We start from the raw sequence: 20,005 nt of genomic DNA on the forward strand, positions 1-20,005 counted from the left end.
CCGCCCGGCCTCCCTTCCAGCCGCTCTCGCTCTCACCGCAGCGCACGGGCCGCCGCAGCGCAGCCAGCCCGCTCGGGCCGCCTCGGACGCCGCCGCTCCCCGCCAAGCGCCGCCTCTCGCCGCCTCTCGCCGCTGCTGCTTCTGCTGGCGGGGCCGCTGCCGCTGCGGCCGGCGCCGGGCGAGCGAGCAGCCTGCGGGGGCAGGACGCTGCGGCGGCCGCGGCTCCAGCGCCGCTCGGCGGCGGCCAACAGCGACACCCGGAGGCGCCGCCACGCCACTGCAGCCGCCGGATGGCCGCGCTCGAGGGGGCCCGGCTTTGGGCGGGGCTCGGGGCTGCGCCGCCGGCGGGGTCTCTCCTCCGCTGCCCACACAGACAGCAGCAGCGCTGGCTCATTGTGACTCTAGGGCATATTTACATGAGATGCGCCTTTGGATGCTTTCAGTTCATGTCCTTGAATCCCAGTGAATATTCAGATGCAATTATTAGTGCCAGACCAATACGGAAAGGAACTCTGCTGCTCGTAAAAAAACCCTCGTAGTACAACTGTTGCAAGAAGGAATGACGTTCTAGAAAGGGATGAACTTGGGAGACCTTCAGCTCTCCGTCACGAATCTTTAATTCTATTTCCCTTACATGGGTCAAATTAACCTGAGAAGGAGATCCTCCTAAAGCAAAGTTTAGAGCTCTGTGCTAAGAATGAATGACACTTTTTTTTTTCTGAATAATGAATTTTACTCTTTTGTGTCTCCATACTTGAGAAGTTTACAGTGAAAAACTGAAAAGCCATTTCTGAGTCTCTCAAAAAACCAAATAAAAGATGTTTCATATCCCAGTAATAAACCAGTCTATCCAAGCAACATGGTTTATTACTGCTGGGTGACGGTCATTTACTTTCAGCAAAGGCATCAGAGGGAAAAATGGCACAGGTCTAGACCTCAGAGATGAAATCTAACCTATTTTCCAACAAAATCCCTTTGGCACACCGATTTCCTCGGTCAAAGTCAGTCTCTCAGCCTACACAAATTCTGTTCTTAGCCCTGAGACACATCCAACATTGTCTGGGTACTTAGACAATGCTCCTGAATCCACCACAATGTATAAATTCATATGTCGTCTTCTGTCACTTCTAGTAGCTACACAAAAAAGGGAACTGTCTTGTAGCAAGTACAGAGGACCTCAAACCAAACACCCCAGCCACAGTCATTTCCTTGAAATATGAGAAAAGAAAAAGAACTTGGAGGCTCTAGTGAGGGCCTCATCAAACTATAAGGTCAAATGAAAGTTAACGCAATTCTTGTATCCTTCTCAAACCATACTACATAAACTCCTAGACTAGCCCTGTCTCCGGATAAACACATTTCTCTCTGTCAGCACACAGCATGAAAGCAAATTTTAAGGACAGACAATATTAAAAGTCACTCTCACAACTTCTCATATTCCAAGGATCAAAACACGAATTCATGTATAGCGTTTTTTCTGTGCATCACAATTATTTCAACAATTCTCAATTGTTGAAAAGGCTAAAGACATCAGTAACCCAATTTGTGATCCAGCCATCAAAGTATCGTTCAAAGGTAACATCATCTTTCTCCAGAGAATGGGTTTTTTGGAAGACGAGTGACTCTCCTACTCTCAATGCAAGGCTTCCATCTCTGCCCAAGAATTTCCACTCACAGAAAACCAAAACGGTGAACACACAAACTGGCCCTTTGAGTCTAAACTATGCAGGATGAAAATTTAAGAAGCCTTTAGACAATTTTCAGAAGTTCATGAATAAACACATGAATCAACAAGAGACAACCTTGTCTCCAACAATAACTTCTCACAAAGAAGTTTCCCCTCAATCCCTTATTTTGGTGGACATGCGCCATCAAAAGAAAAGTTCCTCACACAGCTCCCCACTGCCGTGGATAATATTTCACTTCTTACCCCGAGTACGTGACAAGCATGAGAATTTGCTCCAGTAAAACTTTAAGAAAACATTTCTATAAAAACGAGCAAGGCAAGAGGTTTACATCTGCAGAGAGGAGGAGATCAAAGTAGACTCCTAATGATTATGATGATGGTATTAAGTTTAAGTACTTAGGTTAGAGTTCAGGTACTTAGCAGGTAATGAATACAGAGTTGGCTCCACCCAAAATTCCCTTACGGAACTTGACATAACCGCCTAATTAAACCATTTCTTTAAAAGCGCCAACAACCTGCAAACACACAGGAGGAAGCTCCCAGGGCTCCCCACACCGCTGAAGATCCGTTAGGGCAAATTTACCATGGTAGAAGAAAATCACATTGAACCCAAGTAGGGCCGAACACTGAGCGAGGAAAAGAGGAAACAGTGTCTCTCCTGTTTCAGCAGAGCTCCACACTCGGGCCACAGGACTCTTGTCTCCAGCCCTGCACAACGTGCACGGGGTTTCCTGACCCTCGTAATTTGCAAGAACGTGTTATCAAATAACAGCTGGTCAAAACATCTTTAACATCCACCGTCATCAGGTCATGTCCAGTTACCAGGAAGGAGAGTTGAAATTCTCTGCAAGGCTCAAAAGCCTGACTTTGCACATTATCCCAAGACTAGCAGGCACAAAAAGTCTAGAAAGCAAAGGGCCCACAAAACACACAGGAGCTCACACCAAAGACCGTGCCCACAGGTCCTCAATCTAATTTCTCTGTACAGTAAAAAAGGAAAAATGCCAGGAACCACGAGGGCCGGTCTCATACAAAAACTAGGACAAACTGAATTTCTACATCATCTTTATGTCTTTTAGAATAACAACAATCGCAGCACTTTATTATTATTATTTAAGGTTCTCTATATCTGCAAAAAGAAAATTTTCACCCTACCCAAACATAATGCAACAGGTAAGCTACCTCTGCAGTCTCCTTTGAAAGAAAAGCGAAGCACAAGAGGTCCCACTGTCTGAGAACAGTGTCAATGATCTCTCAGATCACTGATACCCAAAAGGAAAGGTGCAGTACTAAATAAAATTAAATACCTTCAGGAGTATAAACTACACACAGCTCTAACAAGGAACCAGTCATCACAGTAACTGCTCATCCTACCTCTCCACACGGCTAACTTGGAAGGTACATGATTCCCTATCTTTAAAGCTCAAAGTGATGTTACACAACGGGCCGCAAAAGGTAGTTGCAAAAGAACTTGCACCTGTTCATTAAAATGTGCTGTCGGTGAAACTCCTGACGCTGTGAACAGTGAAAATTCCATTTGCATGTAATGAAAGACATCCACTGAGAATAACTAATGCTGAGTAGAATTAGACTTCTCAAGAAACAAACAAACAAAAAAAACCCCACCCAGCAAAAACAACTTCATAGAAACCTGAAGAACAAACCTCCAGCTAAGAAAAACCTCCGTTCTCCGAACTTGCCCAAAATATTTAAGGCTGAACACTGACCCCATGTCCATCCCCACGCAAAAAGAAGCACCAGAACACAGCGTGCCCGTGTCTAGGGCCCAATTTTCCACATCTACAAATCTTGCCGACTCAAGGCACAGGGAAACAAAGAGAAGAAGCGTCTCCCAAAAATTTTGGCCCGAGGAACTCACCGAGGGAGCGGAGGGATCCGCGGGGAGGGCGGCGGCCACATCCTCCTCCCCGAGCAGCGGCGCGGGCTCGTCGGGCAGCGGCCGGGCCGGGAGGGTGTCGCAGCAGCTGGCGGCCGAGAAGCGCAGCTGGCTCTTGCGCGAGTCGGCCGTGAGCGACACGTCGTGCGAGTAGGACTGCAGGAAGGCGCGCACGCCGTCGATGCCCACGAAGTGCGAGACGGGCACGCCGCGCAAGGCGCCGCTGTCGGGCGGCAGCAGGTGCCGGCGGCGCCAGCGGCGCAGGCGCAGCGCCAGCAGCAGCAGCAGGAAGGCCACGAAGAGGCACGACACGGCGGCCACGGCCAGCACCAGCCAGCGCGTCAGGCTGCCGGCCGCCTCGCCCGGCGCCGCCGCCTCGGCCGCGCTGCCCAGCTCGGCCAGCAGCTCGGCCACGCTCTCGGCCAGCACCACGCTCAGCGTGGCCGTGGCCGACAGCGCCGGCCGCCCGTGGTCCTTCACCACCACCACCAGGCTCTGGCGCGCCGCGTCGCGGGCCAGCGGGAAGCGCGCCGTGCGCACCTCGCCGCTGTGCAGCCCCACGCGGAACAGCCCCGGCTCCGTGGCCTTGGCCAGCTCGTAGGACAGCCACGCGTTCTGCCCCGCGTCCGCGTCCACCGCCACCACCTTGGCCACCAGCGCGCCGGGCTCCGACCAGCGCGGCGCCAGCTCCACGCCCGACCACGCGCCGCCCGAGCCCGCCGCGGGAGCCGCCGGCGGGTACAGCACCTGCGGCGCGTTGTCGTTCTCGTCCACGATCTGCAGCCGCACCGACACGTTGCTGCTCAGCGCCGGCGCGCCGCCGTCCTCCGCACGCACCCACAGCTGCAGCTCGCGCACCTGCTCGTAGTCCAAGGAGCGCAGCGCGTACAGCGCGCCCGTCTCCGCCTGCACCGACACGTACGACGACAGCGGCGCGCCCCGCACCCGCCCCTCCGACAGCCGGTAGCGCACGCGCGCGTTCTGCCCCCAGTCCGCGTCCGTGGCGCGCACCGTCAGCACCAGCGCGCCCGCCGCGTTGTTCTCCGCCAGCCGCGCGCTGTAGCGCTCCTCCGCGAACACCGGCGCGTTGTCGTTCACGTCCAGCACCCGCAGCGCCAGCACCGCGCTGCTCTGCAGCGCCGGCGACCCGCCGTCGGCCGCCCGCACCGTCACGTTGTACTCCGGCACCTGCTCTCGGTCCAGTTCTCTCGTTGTCACCACGCGATAGTAATCCTTAAAAGACTTCTCCAGTCGGAATGGGACGCCCTCCTCGATCGAGCACCGAACCTCGCCATTAGCCCCGGAGTCCTTGTCCCTTACGTGCAGCAGGGCCACGACACTTCCCGACGGGGCATCTTCAGAGATCTCGCTCAGTGCCGACCGCACCGAAATCTCTGGCACATTGTCGTTGACGTCAGTCACAGTTATCAGGACTTTCGACGTTTCAAAAGAGCCTGCGCCGTCGTGTGCCTGTACCTCCAGTTCGTAAGAGTCGCCTTCCTCGAAGTCCAGACTTTGCAACAAAGTGATCGCTCCCGTCTCTGAGTCCAGACGGAATAATTTCGATGCTATTTCTGTGATTTTCATTAACGTATATTTCACTTGCCCGTTCACTCCCTCGTCGGCGTCCGTGGCCGTGACCGTGACGAGGACGGAGCCCACGGGCACGTCCTCGGCCACACGCACCGTGTACTCCGCCTGGCTGAACACGGGCGCGTTGTCGTTCGCGTCCAGCACCGTCACTCGGATCCGAGCCGTGCCCGTCCGGGCCGGATCGCCGCCGTCACTCGCCCTCAGCACCAGCTCGTGAAACGCCGCCTCCTCCCGGTCCAGCGCCTTCGCCAGCACCAGCTCGGGACGCTGATCGCCGCCGGGGCCCGCCTGCACGGCCAGCGAGAAGTGCTCGTCGCCGCTCAGCTCGTAGCTCTGCAGGGAATTCCGGCCAGAGTCCGGGTCGTGGGCATCTGGCAGGGGAAACCGCGACCCCGGGGCTGTCATCTCGCTCACTCTCAATTCTTTTTCTGCCTCTCGGAAGCTGGGGGCATTGTCATTCATGTCCGTGATTTCCACTTCGATTGAGTAAACCTGCATCTGTCCATCCACTATCAGCTCACAGCTCAGCACACATTTCTCCACCAGCCGGCAAAGCTGCTCTCTGTCGATCCTCTCCGCCGTCACTAAATGTCCCGTCTTCCCGTGCACAGCGAAATATTGAGTCCTACCTTCCGAGACAATTTGATAGCCGCGGTCTCGGAGCGCTGCGAGCTGCAGCCCCAGGTCCTTGGCCACGTCGCCCACGAACGAGCCCTTGGGCATCTCCTCGGGCACCGAGTAGCGCAGCTGCCCCCACGCCGCCTCCCACGCCGCCAGCAGGACGGCCCAGAGCAGAGCTCGCTGCCGCCGGCCCCAGCGCCTCCGAGCCGCGCACATCTCCGCCGCGCCACCGCCGGCACCGCAACACCGCCGCTCCGACTCCCGCTGCCGCTCAATGCTCTCAGCTCCTGCGCCCTGCGCTGCCGCCGGGCCCCGGCTGCAGAATGGAGCGGCACCGCGGGGACGATCGCGGGCCGCACGGTCGGACGGAGAGCGAGCAGCCGAGCGAGCCGATCCGCAGCGGGCGGGGCTGCCGGTAGCGCTCCGAGCTTCCTCTCGCTCCTCTCGGTCAACAGCGGCGCCCGCAGCCTCCTCCCGGCACTGCAGGCACCGAGCGCTGCCCGCCGCTGCCCGCCGGGCCCCGCTGCACACACGGGACAGGCGCCGCCGAGACGTCGCTTTTCGCCCGGCGCCGATCTCCTGCCTCCGCATTTCTCCAGCCCATCTCTGCCTTCATCCTCCAGGGCATCACGGTCGGGAGGAAGGCAGAGGCATTCCATGGGCGCGGTTCTTTAACCGCACGGGAAACTAATCCCTTACTAATGTCATTGTATGTAAATCAAAACACATTTTCGTATTTTACCCAGTAGCTTATGTTACTTTTACTCTGTTTATTCAAAGGCATCTTCAACAACAGGCTCTCAGAGAGAAAACGGGAAGGCAATCGCATCTCGAAAACGAAGAGATATCAGGTCCATTAACAGAAGCAGGACGGGAGCAATTGCATGCTTCTTGTAGCTAATTGCTACAGGACTGAATTACAGATAAAAATAAAGATGGAGCTAAAACTCTCCAAGAAATGTTTCAGGACTTCAAATATTTGATATTCCTTCCTAAGACAAACCAAATATTTATACACAGTTATATTTAGTAAGGTCATTGGACGTTTTCTGTTTTTCTGAAATCTATGTGTAAAGCATTGAAGCTCATTAGTAAACTATTCATCTAAGTACTTCTTAATGACGTTGGAACGATATGTTTTCATTGAAAGAATTATAGAAACATAAAACAAAAGTGTAACTTGAACCCGTGCTGATCACTAATCAATGCCCAAATGGCACTGAGTAAGGTGTCCAAACCGTCGTGTGGACAATCTCCCTGACACCTGATCCGTTCCAACCTCACATGTTTATCCTAGTGATCAGAATTGCAGAAATTTGCTCTTCTCGATACACCCCAGCCCTTCCGAATTCCCTAAACTCTCTATGTAAACAGAGACTTTGTTAACAGACTCTGTATTTACAGGGACAGGATAGAAATATAAAAAATATCTCTGATTAAGAAATCATTCAACACTCCCACCAGGGTACGAAATAATTACCTAAAAGAGCAAAGCAGAGGAAACTGCCAGGCAGGACGCAGAAAGGGAGCCATTTAGTCCCACGACTGCATCTCCCCCCAAAAACAGGTGGGAATCTTTTTTTTCACTCAGGATGGAGAATAGAATTTCCCACATTAGATGTCATTCTGAATCTGATAGAAAGAAGATAAAGTATAAGGAACGGGTTTGTGCAAAGCTGTATACGAGTTTCAAGGACAGACTTTCTGAAGAAATCAGTCAGGAAGGATGAAAGCTCTAACACCAGACGTCACTTCTTTTCTTATTTCCCCCGTCATGCAGAATCGGCCGTTCTCCGTCCACAGAATACAGATCGACTAACACTACTGCTAACACATCGGAATTTATAGAGCTCAAGTGCTAAAGACAAAACCTTGCGACTAAAGCTGAATCTGTGACAGAGGAAGCGCCAAGTGCTTCCTGGTTTCCATGAACAGGGGATAGCCCCTTCCTAAATTCAGTCCATCACGGAGACAGGACTGTGCCACTCACAAAAACACGACTCCGGGAAACATGGAGGATCACAAAGAGAAACGAAAGGAGAGCTACAGTCAAAGCCTGTCAGATGAAGCGACTACTGAGAAAAAGTGAAAATATTCCGCGGCTACGTAGAGACACTGATGTCGAGTCCCCACTGACACTACGCACAGAATATCCGGGCAACAAAGACGATATTTCGGACAGTTTTAAAAATAGAGGAAGCTCACGCTTTACAGACCTGAGGTGCATCGCCAACGGAAGGAGGCTCACCCACGACAGCCCCGTTGTTCAGGCTCGGCTTGTCGCAGGAATCCCCGGCCAGAAGCTCCTCCGCCGACAGGACGGGCACCGGCGGCGGCGGCGGCCAAGCGGCCTCGGGCACGGCGCGGGCCGGCGCGGCCACGCACAGGTTGTAGGAGTAGGGCAAGGTGCCCTCGCAGAAGTCGGCCGGGAAGGCGGCGCCGGCCACCGAGAAGCGCTGCGCGCCCAGGCAGCGCAGCACGGCGGGCGGCCCGGCCCGGCGCAGCCGCGCCAGCACGGCCAGCGCCACGCTCAGCACCAAGAGCGCCGACAGCAGCGCCAGCGCCAGCACCAGGTAGAACTGCAGCTCGGCCGCCGGCGCCTCGGCGCCCGCCGCCCGCTCGCTCAGCTCCGGCAGCGCCTCCTGCAAGCTCTCGGCCAGCACCACGTGCAGCGTGGCCGTGGCCGACAGCGCCGGCTGCCCGTGGTCCTTCACCACGGCCACCACACGCTGCTTGGCCGCGTCCCGCTCGGACACGGCGCGCGCCGTGCGCACCTCGCCGCTGTGCAGCCCCACGCGGAACAGCGCCGGCTCCGACGCCTGCACCAGCTCGTACGACAGCCACGCGTTGCGCCCCGCGTCCGCGTCCACCGCCACCACCTTGGCCACCAGGTAGCCGGCCTCGGCCGAACGCGGCACCACCTCGAAAGGAGGCGCCGCCGCTCCCGCCGCCTCTCCCGGCGCCACGGGGGCCCCCGCGCCCGCCGCCGGCCACAGCACCCGCGGCGCGTTGTCGTTGCGGTCCAGCACGAAGACGCGCACCGTGGCCGTGGAGCTGCGCGCCGGCGCGCCGCCGTCCTGCGCCCGCACCGCCACCGCGAACTCGCGGCACTGCTCGTAGTCCAAGGAGCGCTGCGCGTACAGCGCGCCGCTCCGCGCCTCCACCGACACCAGCGGCGCCGCGCCCGCCGCGCCCGCGCTGCCGCCCGCCAGCCAGTAGCTCACGCGCCCGTTGGCGCCCGCGTCCGCGTCCCGCGCCTGCACGCGCAGCACCAGCGCGCCCGCCGCGTTGTTCTCCGCCACGTACGCGCTGTACGCCGCCTCCTCGAACACCGGCGCGTTGTCGTTCACGTCCGACACCTCCAGCACCAGCTCCGCGCTGCTCCACAGCGCCGGCCTGCCCCGGTCCCGGGCCACCACCGTCACGCGGTGCTCGGCCGCCTGCTCGCGGTCCAGCGCGCTCGCCGTCACCACCTTGTACGAGCCGCCCGGCGACGCCACGATCGACAGCGGCGCCTCTCCCGACAGCTCGCACGACACCTGACCGTTCTCGCCCGAGTCTGGGTCATTCACGTTCAGCACGGCCACCACAGAGCCGACCGGGGCGTCCTCGGGCACGGGACTTGACAGTGACAGAATGGTGATCTCGGGTGGGTTGTCGTTCACGTCCAGCACCTCCAACACCACCTTGCACTGTGCCATCAGACCGCCACCGTCCCTCGCCTCCACCAATAATGTGTAGGCACTCGTGTCCTCGAAGTCTAAAGCCTCTTTGATCGTGATCATTCCGCTCTCCGCGTCCATCATGAACTTCTGAAGAACCTTAGCCGGCATTTTCCCGAAGCCGTAAGTGATGCGAGCATTGTTGCCGGTGTCGGCGTCGGAGGCGGAGATGTTTAACACTGTCGACCCCGGGGCCGCGTCCTCGCGCAATCTCACACGGTAACGGTCCTGGCTGAACACGGGAGGGTTGTCATTTAAGTCTGTCACATTGACCCGAATCTTGACAGTTCCGGATCTAGCTGGATCCCCGGCATCCACTGCCGTCAGCTCCAGCTCAAAGAAACCCTGCTGCTCCCTATCCAACGCTCTCTCCAAAACTAATTCCGGTTGATTAGTTCCGTCAGGACTCTCCTTAATGACCAGAGAGAAAGATGGGTTGCTGGTGAGATGATAAGTCAGCAGCGAGTTACTTCCCACGTCAGTGTCTTGGGCCATCTCCAGCGGAAAACGAGCCCCTGTGGGAGTCCATTCCCCGATATCAAGTTCTAGCGCAGCATTGCTGAAGGTCGGGGAGTTGTCATTCACGTCCTCGATCGCCACCTCGACGTGGAAAACATTCAGTGGATTGTGAACCAGCACCTCGAAGCTGACGGAGCAGGTCACCGACTGGCCGCACATCTCCTCCCGGTCCAGCCTCTCGTTCACGTACAGGTTCCCGTTCTCCTCACTCACAGTGAAATATTTCAGCTGCTTCTTGCCGCCAGACGCCACCTGCAGCTTGCGCGCCGGCAGCTCGTCCGCGCTGAGCCCCAGGTCCCGCGCCAGCGGCCCCACGAGCGAGCCTCTGCCCAGCTCCTCGGGGATGGCGTAGCGGACCCGCTCGGCCGCCGCCCGCCACCACACGCACAGCAGCACCGCGCCCAGCAGCGCTCGCCCGCCGCCCGGCCCGCGCCTCTGCCGCCGCCTCAGCGCCATTCTCTGTGGCCACAGCTCGCCGCCGCGCTCCTGCCGGACTCCTGCCGCCGCCCGGCCTCCCTTCCAGCCGCTCTCGCTCTCACCGCAGCGCACGGGCCGCCGCAGCGCAGCCAGCCCGCTCGGGCCGCCTCGGACGCCGCTGCTCCCCGCCAAGCGCCGCCTCTCGCCGCCTCTCGCCGCCTCTCGCCGCCTCTCGCCGCCTCTCGCCGCTGCTGCTTCTGCTGGCGGGGCCGCTGCCGCTGCGGCCGGCGCCGGGCGAGCGAGCAGCCTGCGGGGGCAGGACGCTGCGGCGGCCGCGGCTCCAGCGCCGCTCGGCGGCGGCCAACAGCGACACCCGGAGGCGCCGCCACGCCACTGCAGCCGCCGGATGGCCGCGCTCGAGGGGGCCCGGCTTTGGGCGGGGCTCGGGGGTTTTATGTGATTTCAAATACTATTAAAACTTCGGTACGCTGTTTAAGGCTTTCATGTTATCTGTTTGTTTTGCAATAAATGTAGAGAAGCAAGTGTTTAAGCTAATGTTTGTTGCAAAATAATAAATTATCGAACTCAAATTTTCTCAACCATATTAAGGCACAATTAGGAAACAGTAAACTCTATATATGTGTAGAGGCAGGGAAATCTATCAGTATCCTGTCATGCATCTTCAATTTTGTTTTCCTGTCTTGAGTCGAATTAAGTTAAGGCACACTTGGGCTAAAGCAATGATTTTATCTTTATGCCAAGCATAACATTTCTACTCTGTTTCTGACTCAGAGAAGTTACTTCTTTTACATCTCTGTATTTCAGGACCTCATGATAGAAATGCAGAGCCACCATGACTCTTTTATACACCCGAAGAATTCTCTGGATTGAATGGATCCTTCAAAATAATTTAATCCACTCCTCAGTCATGGCAGGGGTATCCTTCACTAGACGAAGTTACTGAAAGGCTCATCCACATTGTCCTTGAGGCCTTCCAGTGGTGGGGCACCCATAGAACTTGTGGGCAACTCATTTCAGTGTCTCACTATCCTCATCATAAAAATTTTTCCAATCTAAACCTAAAATTCTTCTTCAAACTTTCTTGTAAGCATTCTTCCTGAATTGAAAAGATACAATAAATCCTACTCAAAGCTTTATTTTCTCAGGGTAAGGACGTGAAATTTGTAAATGCTTCTTCATGACAGATATTCCAGTTCGATGACAATGTATGTGGTCAAAGAAGTGTAGAGGAAAAGGACCACCTACCCATTCTTGCTGGTCAATCTACTTGTTATACATCCCCTGATGCAATCTGGGCAGCAAGTGGACACTGCCAGCTCATGCTCCATTTGTCACTAACACAAAGCATTTCTCTGCAGGGCTGTTCTCAGTCTGCCACCCTCTATTTAAATTGAGAGTTGCCCTGACCCATGTGCAGGACCTTGCACTTGGCCTTCATGAAGTTTACACATGTCTGCTTCTCCAACTTATCATAAAAACCATCCCTGACCTCTCACTGATCAACTCATCTTGGTGTCAGCCGCAAATTTGCTGAGGGTGTGCTTGATCCCACTGTCTATGAAGATGCTGAATAGCACTGATCCCAGAATAGATATCACACATTACTGATTTCCACTTGGACATCGAGTCCAAGAGTCTATAGCTCCTGGGAGCTGACTGTCCAGCCTGTTCCTCAGCCATTTAACAGCCTCCAGGTGTGAGCCCAGCATGGTCTGGGTCGTTGGGTGGCAGACACTCTGCCCACATGCTCACACTGGTTCCTGACCTGCTCATGGGAACCTTGGCTCGAATGGGTGGCCGCTCTGAACTTTGAGGACTGCAGCAGAGATGCTTCTGCATTTTCACACTACAGACAAAGTGTTCCCGGGTGAGCACACCTGTGCTTGTGAAACCCTTCCTCTTTACAGCTGTGAACATCACAGGTGTGTGTGGGAACTGCACCTGCACTCGGGCAGTTGGCACAGAGGAGACCTTCCACATGAGATCGGACGTGCTGAGGTTGAGCTCATGAACACAGACAAGAGTTAGAAACATAAGGCAATGTACAGACCAGGTGCAATAATATTTTGTAGGCCACATTTACCGAGCAAAAGCAATTCCAATTGCGTGGCACTGCATCAGGCACAAGCATGTGTTATGGAGGACATTCCACAAGCAAGGAAAATTACAATCTGTTCTTTTATACTCTCACATTCAGAGGTCTCCTGTCTTCTCTCCAATGCGGCACACCTGTTTGGTTTCTACTGCCCCTTAACATCTTTAGCAAAATTAATCATGATGGAATAAAGCACCAGGATCACATCAAGAGGGGAAGTAAAATTATCTGCCCGTTGGCATTCTGAGAAGAAACTGAAGGATTTTAAAACACATGAATCATAAACAGCCAAACTAAAAGATTAGCAGTCATCCAACAGAGAATGGCTCATCTAACTAATGGCTCAGAGGAAATCTCCTGCCCTCTTCCATCACACACGTGTTCCACAGAGATACTGTTAGGGTGCTGTTCACCTCCCTTCCCCCCTACAGTAACTCAAAGGTACCCTCACCTCTCCTGCCTTTCACGCCTGCTGTAGCACGAACAAGAGGCGTTAATACAGGATGCATTGCTGAAGGGAGCATGGCTGACAATTACAAGGAAACCTTCAGAAGGAAGGAAAGCCAAGCAGGAAAAAAAAAGAAAAGCAAAACATATGTCAAGAAAGCAAGGCAAGGAAACAGTAGAAGATAAGAGGCAGTTAGAGAAATTCACCAGGATATCTTCTTGGTCTTCACTGTGGGCTTTGGAATTCATCTCTGTGAACACCTGGAAGTCACTGAGGCCTCAAGGTGCAGGTGGAGCCTTGAAGATTTACACTGGACTGCACACTAGTGGGGTTCATTACCAAAACTAGTCATCAGCTCTCAGCAATTCTCTTAGGTGACCTCCCAAAGAGACGAAATATCTGACGCCTCTTTCTCAACTTCACCCTTCTAAGAAATTACAGCACATTCACTTTTTCCATTTCCTTCACTTTTCTCACACACACAAAATTCTGTCCCTGGTGATTAAATTAGGTATTTGCTGCCAAATTGGAGTCATAATTACAAAAGAAGAAACACTCACCAGGAATGGGTAAAAAGACCAAGACCTTACAGGAAGCCAAGACCTGAAAGTCTAATTGCAACTATGAAGACACACTACATCACTACGTTCTGGGGAGTTACAAAGGAATAAGGACATTTTCATACAGGAATTATAAGCCATTTTCTACACAAGTATCGTGGCTCTACCTGAACAGTTTTTCAGGAAATACTTCACTGCTGGAGGACTGCCATTGCCTTTCAGGACTGGGATACAAGGATCAAAGAAAACAGCACAGGCCTCGGCAGTGGCCTTGGCACGAGGCCTGAAATCAAACCATTTTCCAGCCAGAGCCACTCTGACCCATCTGTTTCTGCATTCAAAGCCAGTTTCTCCTTCTCCTGGCTCTGCATTCACACCCTTTTTCTGCATAATGGAAAACACATCAGCTTCTAACCACGTACCAGCCACAGGGAAAAGAGCCTTTCATTCAGTCCCATTTGAGAGAACATACATTTAGCTGATGTCCACCTGGAAGGTGTGGATGAGAACTGCTCTCCCTCCCTGATAATTATAAGACATCTTTTAATGTTTTATGCAATCACAGAATCATCATAGTTGGAAGAGACCTTCAAAGTCATCTAGTCCAGACCAGCACCACCATAATCAAGCACCTTGATCAAGATCTCCAAGAGCCATATCCAGAAGCCTCCCAAAGACTTTCCAGAGACAGTGACTGCACCACCTCTCTGGGCAAGTCCTTCCAGTGCCTCACCCTTCTTTCACACAAAAAATATTCAGGTATCTCATCTGAACCTCCCCTGGCACAACTTAAGGCCATTTCTTCTTGGCCTCTCACTTGAGACATGGCAGAAGAGACCAACCCTCAGTTCACTACAACCTCATTTCAAGTGACTATAGAGAGCAATCCCTGAACCTCCTCTTTTCTGAGACTAAACAACTCTTGTGCTCCTCATCACTTCACCAGCTTTTATTTGTTCGCAGGGTTCCCAGGCAAAAGGAGCTCCAGCTTTATTCCTCCACCAGAAACAAACAAATACATAAAACAAAAAATAGACTGAGAAACTGTCACAAGTGCTTGAACCATAGATTCCCATTTCAGATCGTGTCAGCTGTTGTAGGTACACAAAGGAAACTAGTTTGTAAGAAGTAGTCATGCTCACACAGGAGCTCACGCCATACACCCCAGACACAGTCATATCTTAGACCCTGAAAACAAAAAGGCTTACAACCACAGCTGTGGGCCTCGTCTAAACTCCAGGACAAACTGGACCTTTACATCTTTCTTTTTTAGCCACTTCACTCTCCTGCACAGGCCCTGTCCCTGGACAGAGGAAACTCTTTCCCCACTCCAAACACTACACGAAGGGAAAGTTAAATTGGCAGACAAATTCTGTTGAAAGAAAAGCTGCACACACAATTTCTCAGAGCCCAAGCATCACAACAAAGATTATTCTGTTCCTCCCAAGATTTTGAAGAAATGTAAAATGTTATAAAGACTTGAAGTTCTTACCAGCTCTATTAAAGAGCCAGCCCTCAGAGTATCAGCTCAAAGAAAACATCACATACGAGCTCTCGGAAGGCCGTGTGATGTCATCACTCTTAATGCAAAAGAATGCTGGACCCAAAACTGGGCAATTCGAGTCCAAACCACTCAAGGTCAAAAGATCATTCTTCTTTGCAGTGATTTTCAGAATATCAGGTATAAATCCTCAGAATCAACAGAACACATGCCATTTTCCACCAATACCTCCTCATACAGCACACGCCAACCCATCCCCTCTAACACTTTATGACTCACATCATTACCACAGATCTTCAAAACTGGCAGAAAGACTCTACCAAAAGAGAAGCTGCTCAGATGTCTACTCACCATAGCTAATAGTTGACTGTTCACCATGTGCCTGCACAAGCAACAGCACTGATTACAGAGACATGTTAAAGAAACACCTGTGAAAGTCTTCTTAGAGCTGGGAACATGAACGGCATGTACAGAACAGCCAGGCAAATGCAACACACCCAAACTTCCACACACTTGGAGAGAGAAAGAACCATCTTCAGATCACCAAAGAGCAAAGAAGGGAACAAACAGCTACAGAGAGGAAGAGGTCACAAAACACCCTTCATGTAACTAAGAGCAGGTAACTAATACAGTGCTTACTAAGCAATGAATGGACCAACTGCTCCTCCCAAAGCTCCCACATGACCTTGGTCATGAGCACATCATTAGACTCTTAAGCTTCACAGTTATGACCAGCTGCAAACACACACAAAGAACTTGCCAGGGCGTTTCATGCAGCCAGAATCACGTGTCTTCTAGCCAAATATTTAGGGAAGGAAGACATCACATTGAATGATACTATGGGTGGGCAAAAAAAAAGATAAATGAGAAAGGCATTCCCTCTGGCCTTCAACAGATCCTCATGTAGAACTACAGGACGTAAAATCTCCAATCTTTCACAATGCCCACGGGTGTTCTTTGACCCTTCCAATTTATATGCACATGACATTTAGGGCCCACTCTCCCAGATCACTTCGTTTTACAACTTCAACCAGAAACTTTCATACCTCTGTGCAAAGGAAGCTGCATTTCTCTGCTCACTGCTCTTCTGTGAAGAAACCTCAGACTTCTCAAAGGAAAAGAGGAAGAGTGCTCCAGGGGAGCTTGTGTCAGTGAATGTCTCTATAAGGCCAATCACCCTCTCCTTATGTCTAACTCTGCACCTTGAATCTTTCCCTCCCACCCTCACCCAGGCTCCTGCCATGACCTGTACTTTACAGCCAAGTCACACCGTTCAGTTTGAAACAGCTCAGCCTTTCAAGGGAACAAACCAACAAAGCACCTCTGCCATTCCTTCCGCTATTTCCTCCTCCACATACAACCAGCCATCAGTGGGATGTGTTCAAGAGGATCCTTCACCTTCAGATCAGTTACACAGACATCATCAAGGGAGCACCTCTACCTGGCCCATTCTCCTGCAGGTCCAGAAGAATGTAAAAACATTTCCTACTCACCTCCATTTATACAGAAAGGCTGAGAAAAGTACAAACCATGAGCAGCAAAGTTACACTCAGAGCAGTCCGGATTACAATAAAGAGACTGTCACCCCAATCAAGCACATGTAGGCTTCGGAAGGCACCTGAACCAGCAAACAATGAAAATCTCAACTTGCTACTTATGAAACCCATACCTTCAAAATAGCGAATACTGAAAGAGCATGGGTTTTACATATGCCATGGCACAAAAACTGCTTGGTACCCGATGAAACTACAAAAAATCATACAGACCTCTAGTCACCGTCAGACTCACTACATCGACCTCCCCAGCGATCCGGAGAGCAAAGAACGAGCCTTTCCTGCACCTCCGTGCAGCAAGAGGCACCAGAACAAAACACGACAATGAACAAAGCTCTGCTGTACTTGCCAGCAAACCGCCCGGCACAGGAAACAGACCACGGGGGGAATTGAACAGGAGAGCAGAAGAGGAAAGCGCCGCGGAGGCTATGCTGCTCTTGGAACTCACCGAGGGAGCGGCGGGATCCGCGGGGAGGGCGGCGGCCACATCCTCCTCCCCGAGCAGCGGCGCGGGCTCGTCGGGCAGCGGCCGGGCCGGGAGGGTGTCGCAGCAGCTGGCGGCCGAGAAGCGCAGCTGGCTCTTGCGCGAGTCGGCCGTGAGCGACACGTCGTGCGAGTAGGACTGCAGGAAGGCGCGCACGCCGTCGATGCCCACGAAGTGCGAGACGGGCACGCCGCGCAAGGCGCCGCTGTCGGGCGGCAGCAGGTGCCGGCGGCGCCAGCGGCGCAGGCGCAGCGCCAGCAGCAGCAGCAGGAAGGCCACGAAGAGGCACGACACGGCGGCCACGGCCAGCACCAGCCAGCGCGTCAGGCTGCCGGCCGCCTCGCCCGGCGCCGCCGCCTCGGCCGCGCTGCCCAGCTCGGCCAGCAGCTCGGCCACGCTCTCGGCCAGCACCACGCTCAGCGTGGCCGTGGCCGACAGCGCCGGCCGCCCGTGGTCCTTCACCACCACCACCAGGCTCTGGCGCGCCGCGTCGCGGGCCAGCGGGAAGCGCGCCGTGCGCACCTCGCCGCTGTGCAGCCCCACGCGGAACAGCCCCGGCTCCGTGGCCTTGGCCAGCTCGTAGGACAGCCACGCGTTCTGCCCCGCGTCCGCGTCCACCGCCACCACCTTGGCCACCAGCGCGCCGGGCTCCGACCAGCGCGGCGCCAGCTCCACGCCCGACCACGCGCCGCCCGAGCCCGCCGCGGGAGCCGCCGGCGGGTACAGCACCTGCGGCGCGTTGTCGTTCTCGTCCACGATCTGCAGCCGCACCGACACGTTGCTGCTCAGCGCCGGCGCGCCGCCGTCCTCCGCACGCACCCACAGCTGCAGCTCGCGCACCTGCTCGTAGTCCAAGGAGCGCAGCGCGTACAGCGCGCCCGTCTCCGCCTGCACCGACACGTACGACGACAGCGGCGCGCCCCGCACCCGCCCCTCCGACAGCCGGTAGCGCACGCGCGCGTTCTGCCCCCAGTCCGCGTCCGTGGCGCGCACCGTCAGCACCAGCGCGCCCGCCGCGTTGTTCTCCGCCAGCCGCGCGCTGTAGCGCTCCTCCGCGAACACCGGCGCGTTGTCGTTCACGTCCAGCACCCGCAGCGCCAGCACCGCGCTGCTCTGCAGCGCCGGCGACCCGCCGTCGGCCGCCCGCACCGTCACGTTGTACTCCGGCACCTGCTCTCGGTCCAGCTCTCTCGTTGTCACCACGCGATAGTAATCATTAAATGACTTCTCCAGCCGGAACGGGACGCCCTCGTCGAGGGAGCAGCGCACTTCGCCGTTCCCCCCCGAGTCCCGGTCCTGCACATGCAGCAGAGCCACAACAGTCCCAGGCTGAGCGTCCTCCGGGATCTCGTTTAGATTTGATGATACTGTCAGTTCTGGGGCATTGTCGTTTACATCTGTCACGGTGATCGTGACTTTTGCAGTGTCTAGGAGTCCTCCACTGTCATGAGCCTGCACCTCCAGTTCATACGAATAACCTTCCTCAAAATCCAGGTTCCTCAACAGTTTGATCTCTCCAGTTTCACTATCCAGATGAAAAATATCCAATGCCACATCGGTCGTTATCTTCATAGAGTATTTCACCTGCCCGTACAAGCCCTCGTCGATGTCCGTGGCCGTGACGGTGACGAGGACGGAGCCCACGGGCACGTCCTCGGCCACACGCACCGTGTACTCCGCCTGGCTGAACACCGGCGCGTTGTCGTTCGCGTCCACCACCGTCACTCGGATCCGAGCCGTGCCCGTCCGGGCCGGATCGCCGCCGTCACTCGCCCTCAGCACCAGCTCGTGAAACGCCGCCTCCTCCCGGTCCAGCGCCTTGGCCAGCACCAGCTCGGGACGCTGATCGCCGCCGGGGCCCGCCTGCACGGCCAGCGAGAAGTGCTCGTCGCCGCTCAGCTCGTAGCTCTGCAGGGAATTCCGGCCTGAATCCGGGTCGTGAGCCCTGGGAAGAGGAAACCGCGCCCCCGAGGCTGTCGTCTCGCTCATTCTCAGGTCTGTTTCTGCCTCTCGAAAGCTGGGGGCGTTGTCATTAATGTCAATGATTTCCACTTCGATTGAGTAAACCTGCATCTGTCCATCCACTATCAGCTGACAGGGCAGCACGCATTTCTCCACCAGCCGGCAAAGCTGCTCTCTGTCGATTCTCTCCGCAGTCACTAAATGTCCCGTCTTCTCGTGCACAGTGAAATACTGAGTCCTACGTTTGTCCAAGATACGGACGCTGCGGTCTCTGAGCGCCGTGAGCTGCAGCCCCAGGTCCTTGGCCACGTCGCCCACGAACGAGCCCTTGGGCATCTCCTCGGGCACCGAGTAGCGCAGCTGCCCCCACGCCGCCTCCCACGCCGCCAGCAGGACGGCCCAGAGCAGAGCTCGCTGCCGCCGGCCCCAGCGCCTCCGAGCCGCGCACATCTCCGCCGCGCCACCGCCGGCACCGCAACACCGCCGCTCCGACTCCCGCTGCCGCTCAATGCTCTCAGCTCCTGCGCCCTGCGCTGCCGCCGGGCCCCGGCTGCAGAATGGAGCGGCACCGCGGGGACGATCGCGGGCCGCACGGTCGGACGGAGAGCGAGCAGCCGAGCGAGCCGATCCGCAGCGGGCGGGGCTGCCGGTAGCGCTCCGAGCTTCCTCTCGCTCCTCTCGGTCAACAGCGGCGCCCGCAGCCTCCTCCCGGCACTGCAGGCACCGAGCGCTGCCCGCCGCTGCCCGCCCGGCCCCGCTGCACACACGGGACAGGCGCCGCCGAGACGTCGCTTTTCGCCCGGCGCCGATCTCCTGCCTCCGCATTTCTCCAGCCCATCTCTGCCTTCATCCTCCAGGGCATCACGATCGGGAGGAAGGCAGAGGCATTCCATGGGTGCGGTTCTTTAACCGCACGGGAATCTAA

The 20,005-nt window shown here is 55.3% G+C and overlaps 3 protein-coding genes across 3 annotated transcripts in view; all 3 read right to left on the bottom strand.

Annotated features, from left to right (window-relative positions):
* LOC136367357 (protocadherin gamma-C5-like) overlaps window positions 1-19,652 on the bottom strand; it is a 73,184-nt gene extending 53,532 nt beyond the window's left edge. The window contains exon 1 of the mRNA XM_066328895.1: window positions 17,083-19,652. Coding sequence (XP_066184992.1) covers window positions 17,083-19,530 — 2,448 coding nt within the window. The 5' untranslated portion in view covers window positions 19,531-19,652. The remainder of the gene's footprint in view (window positions 1-17,082) is intronic.
* LOC136367676 (protocadherin gamma-A10-like) lies at window positions 33-6,163 on the bottom strand. Its single transcript, XM_066329478.1, has 2 exons — window positions 3,567-6,163; window positions 33-401 (listed from the first exon to the last, which is right to left on the bottom strand). Exons 1-2 carry the CDS (start codon window positions 6,012-6,014, stop codon window positions 33-35), a joined length of 2,817 nt encoding a protein of 938 aa, XP_066185575.1. The 5' UTR covers window positions 6,015-6,163.
* Window positions 8,000-10,502, bottom strand: LOC136367677 (protocadherin gamma-B5-like). The gene has a single exon (XM_066329479.1). The coding sequence runs from the start codon at window positions 10,493-10,495 to the stop codon at window positions 8,000-8,002; it is 2,496 nt and encodes an 831-aa protein (XP_066185576.1). The 5' UTR covers window positions 10,496-10,502.
* Window positions 19,653-20,005: the final 353 nt, after the last annotated feature.

This window comes from Sylvia atricapilla, chromosome 14 (genome assembly GCF_009819655.1).
Source record: "Sylvia atricapilla isolate bSylAtr1 chromosome 14, bSylAtr1.pri, whole genome shotgun sequence".
Classification (NCBI taxonomy): domain Eukaryota; kingdom Metazoa; phylum Chordata; class Aves; order Passeriformes; family Sylviidae; genus Sylvia; species Sylvia atricapilla.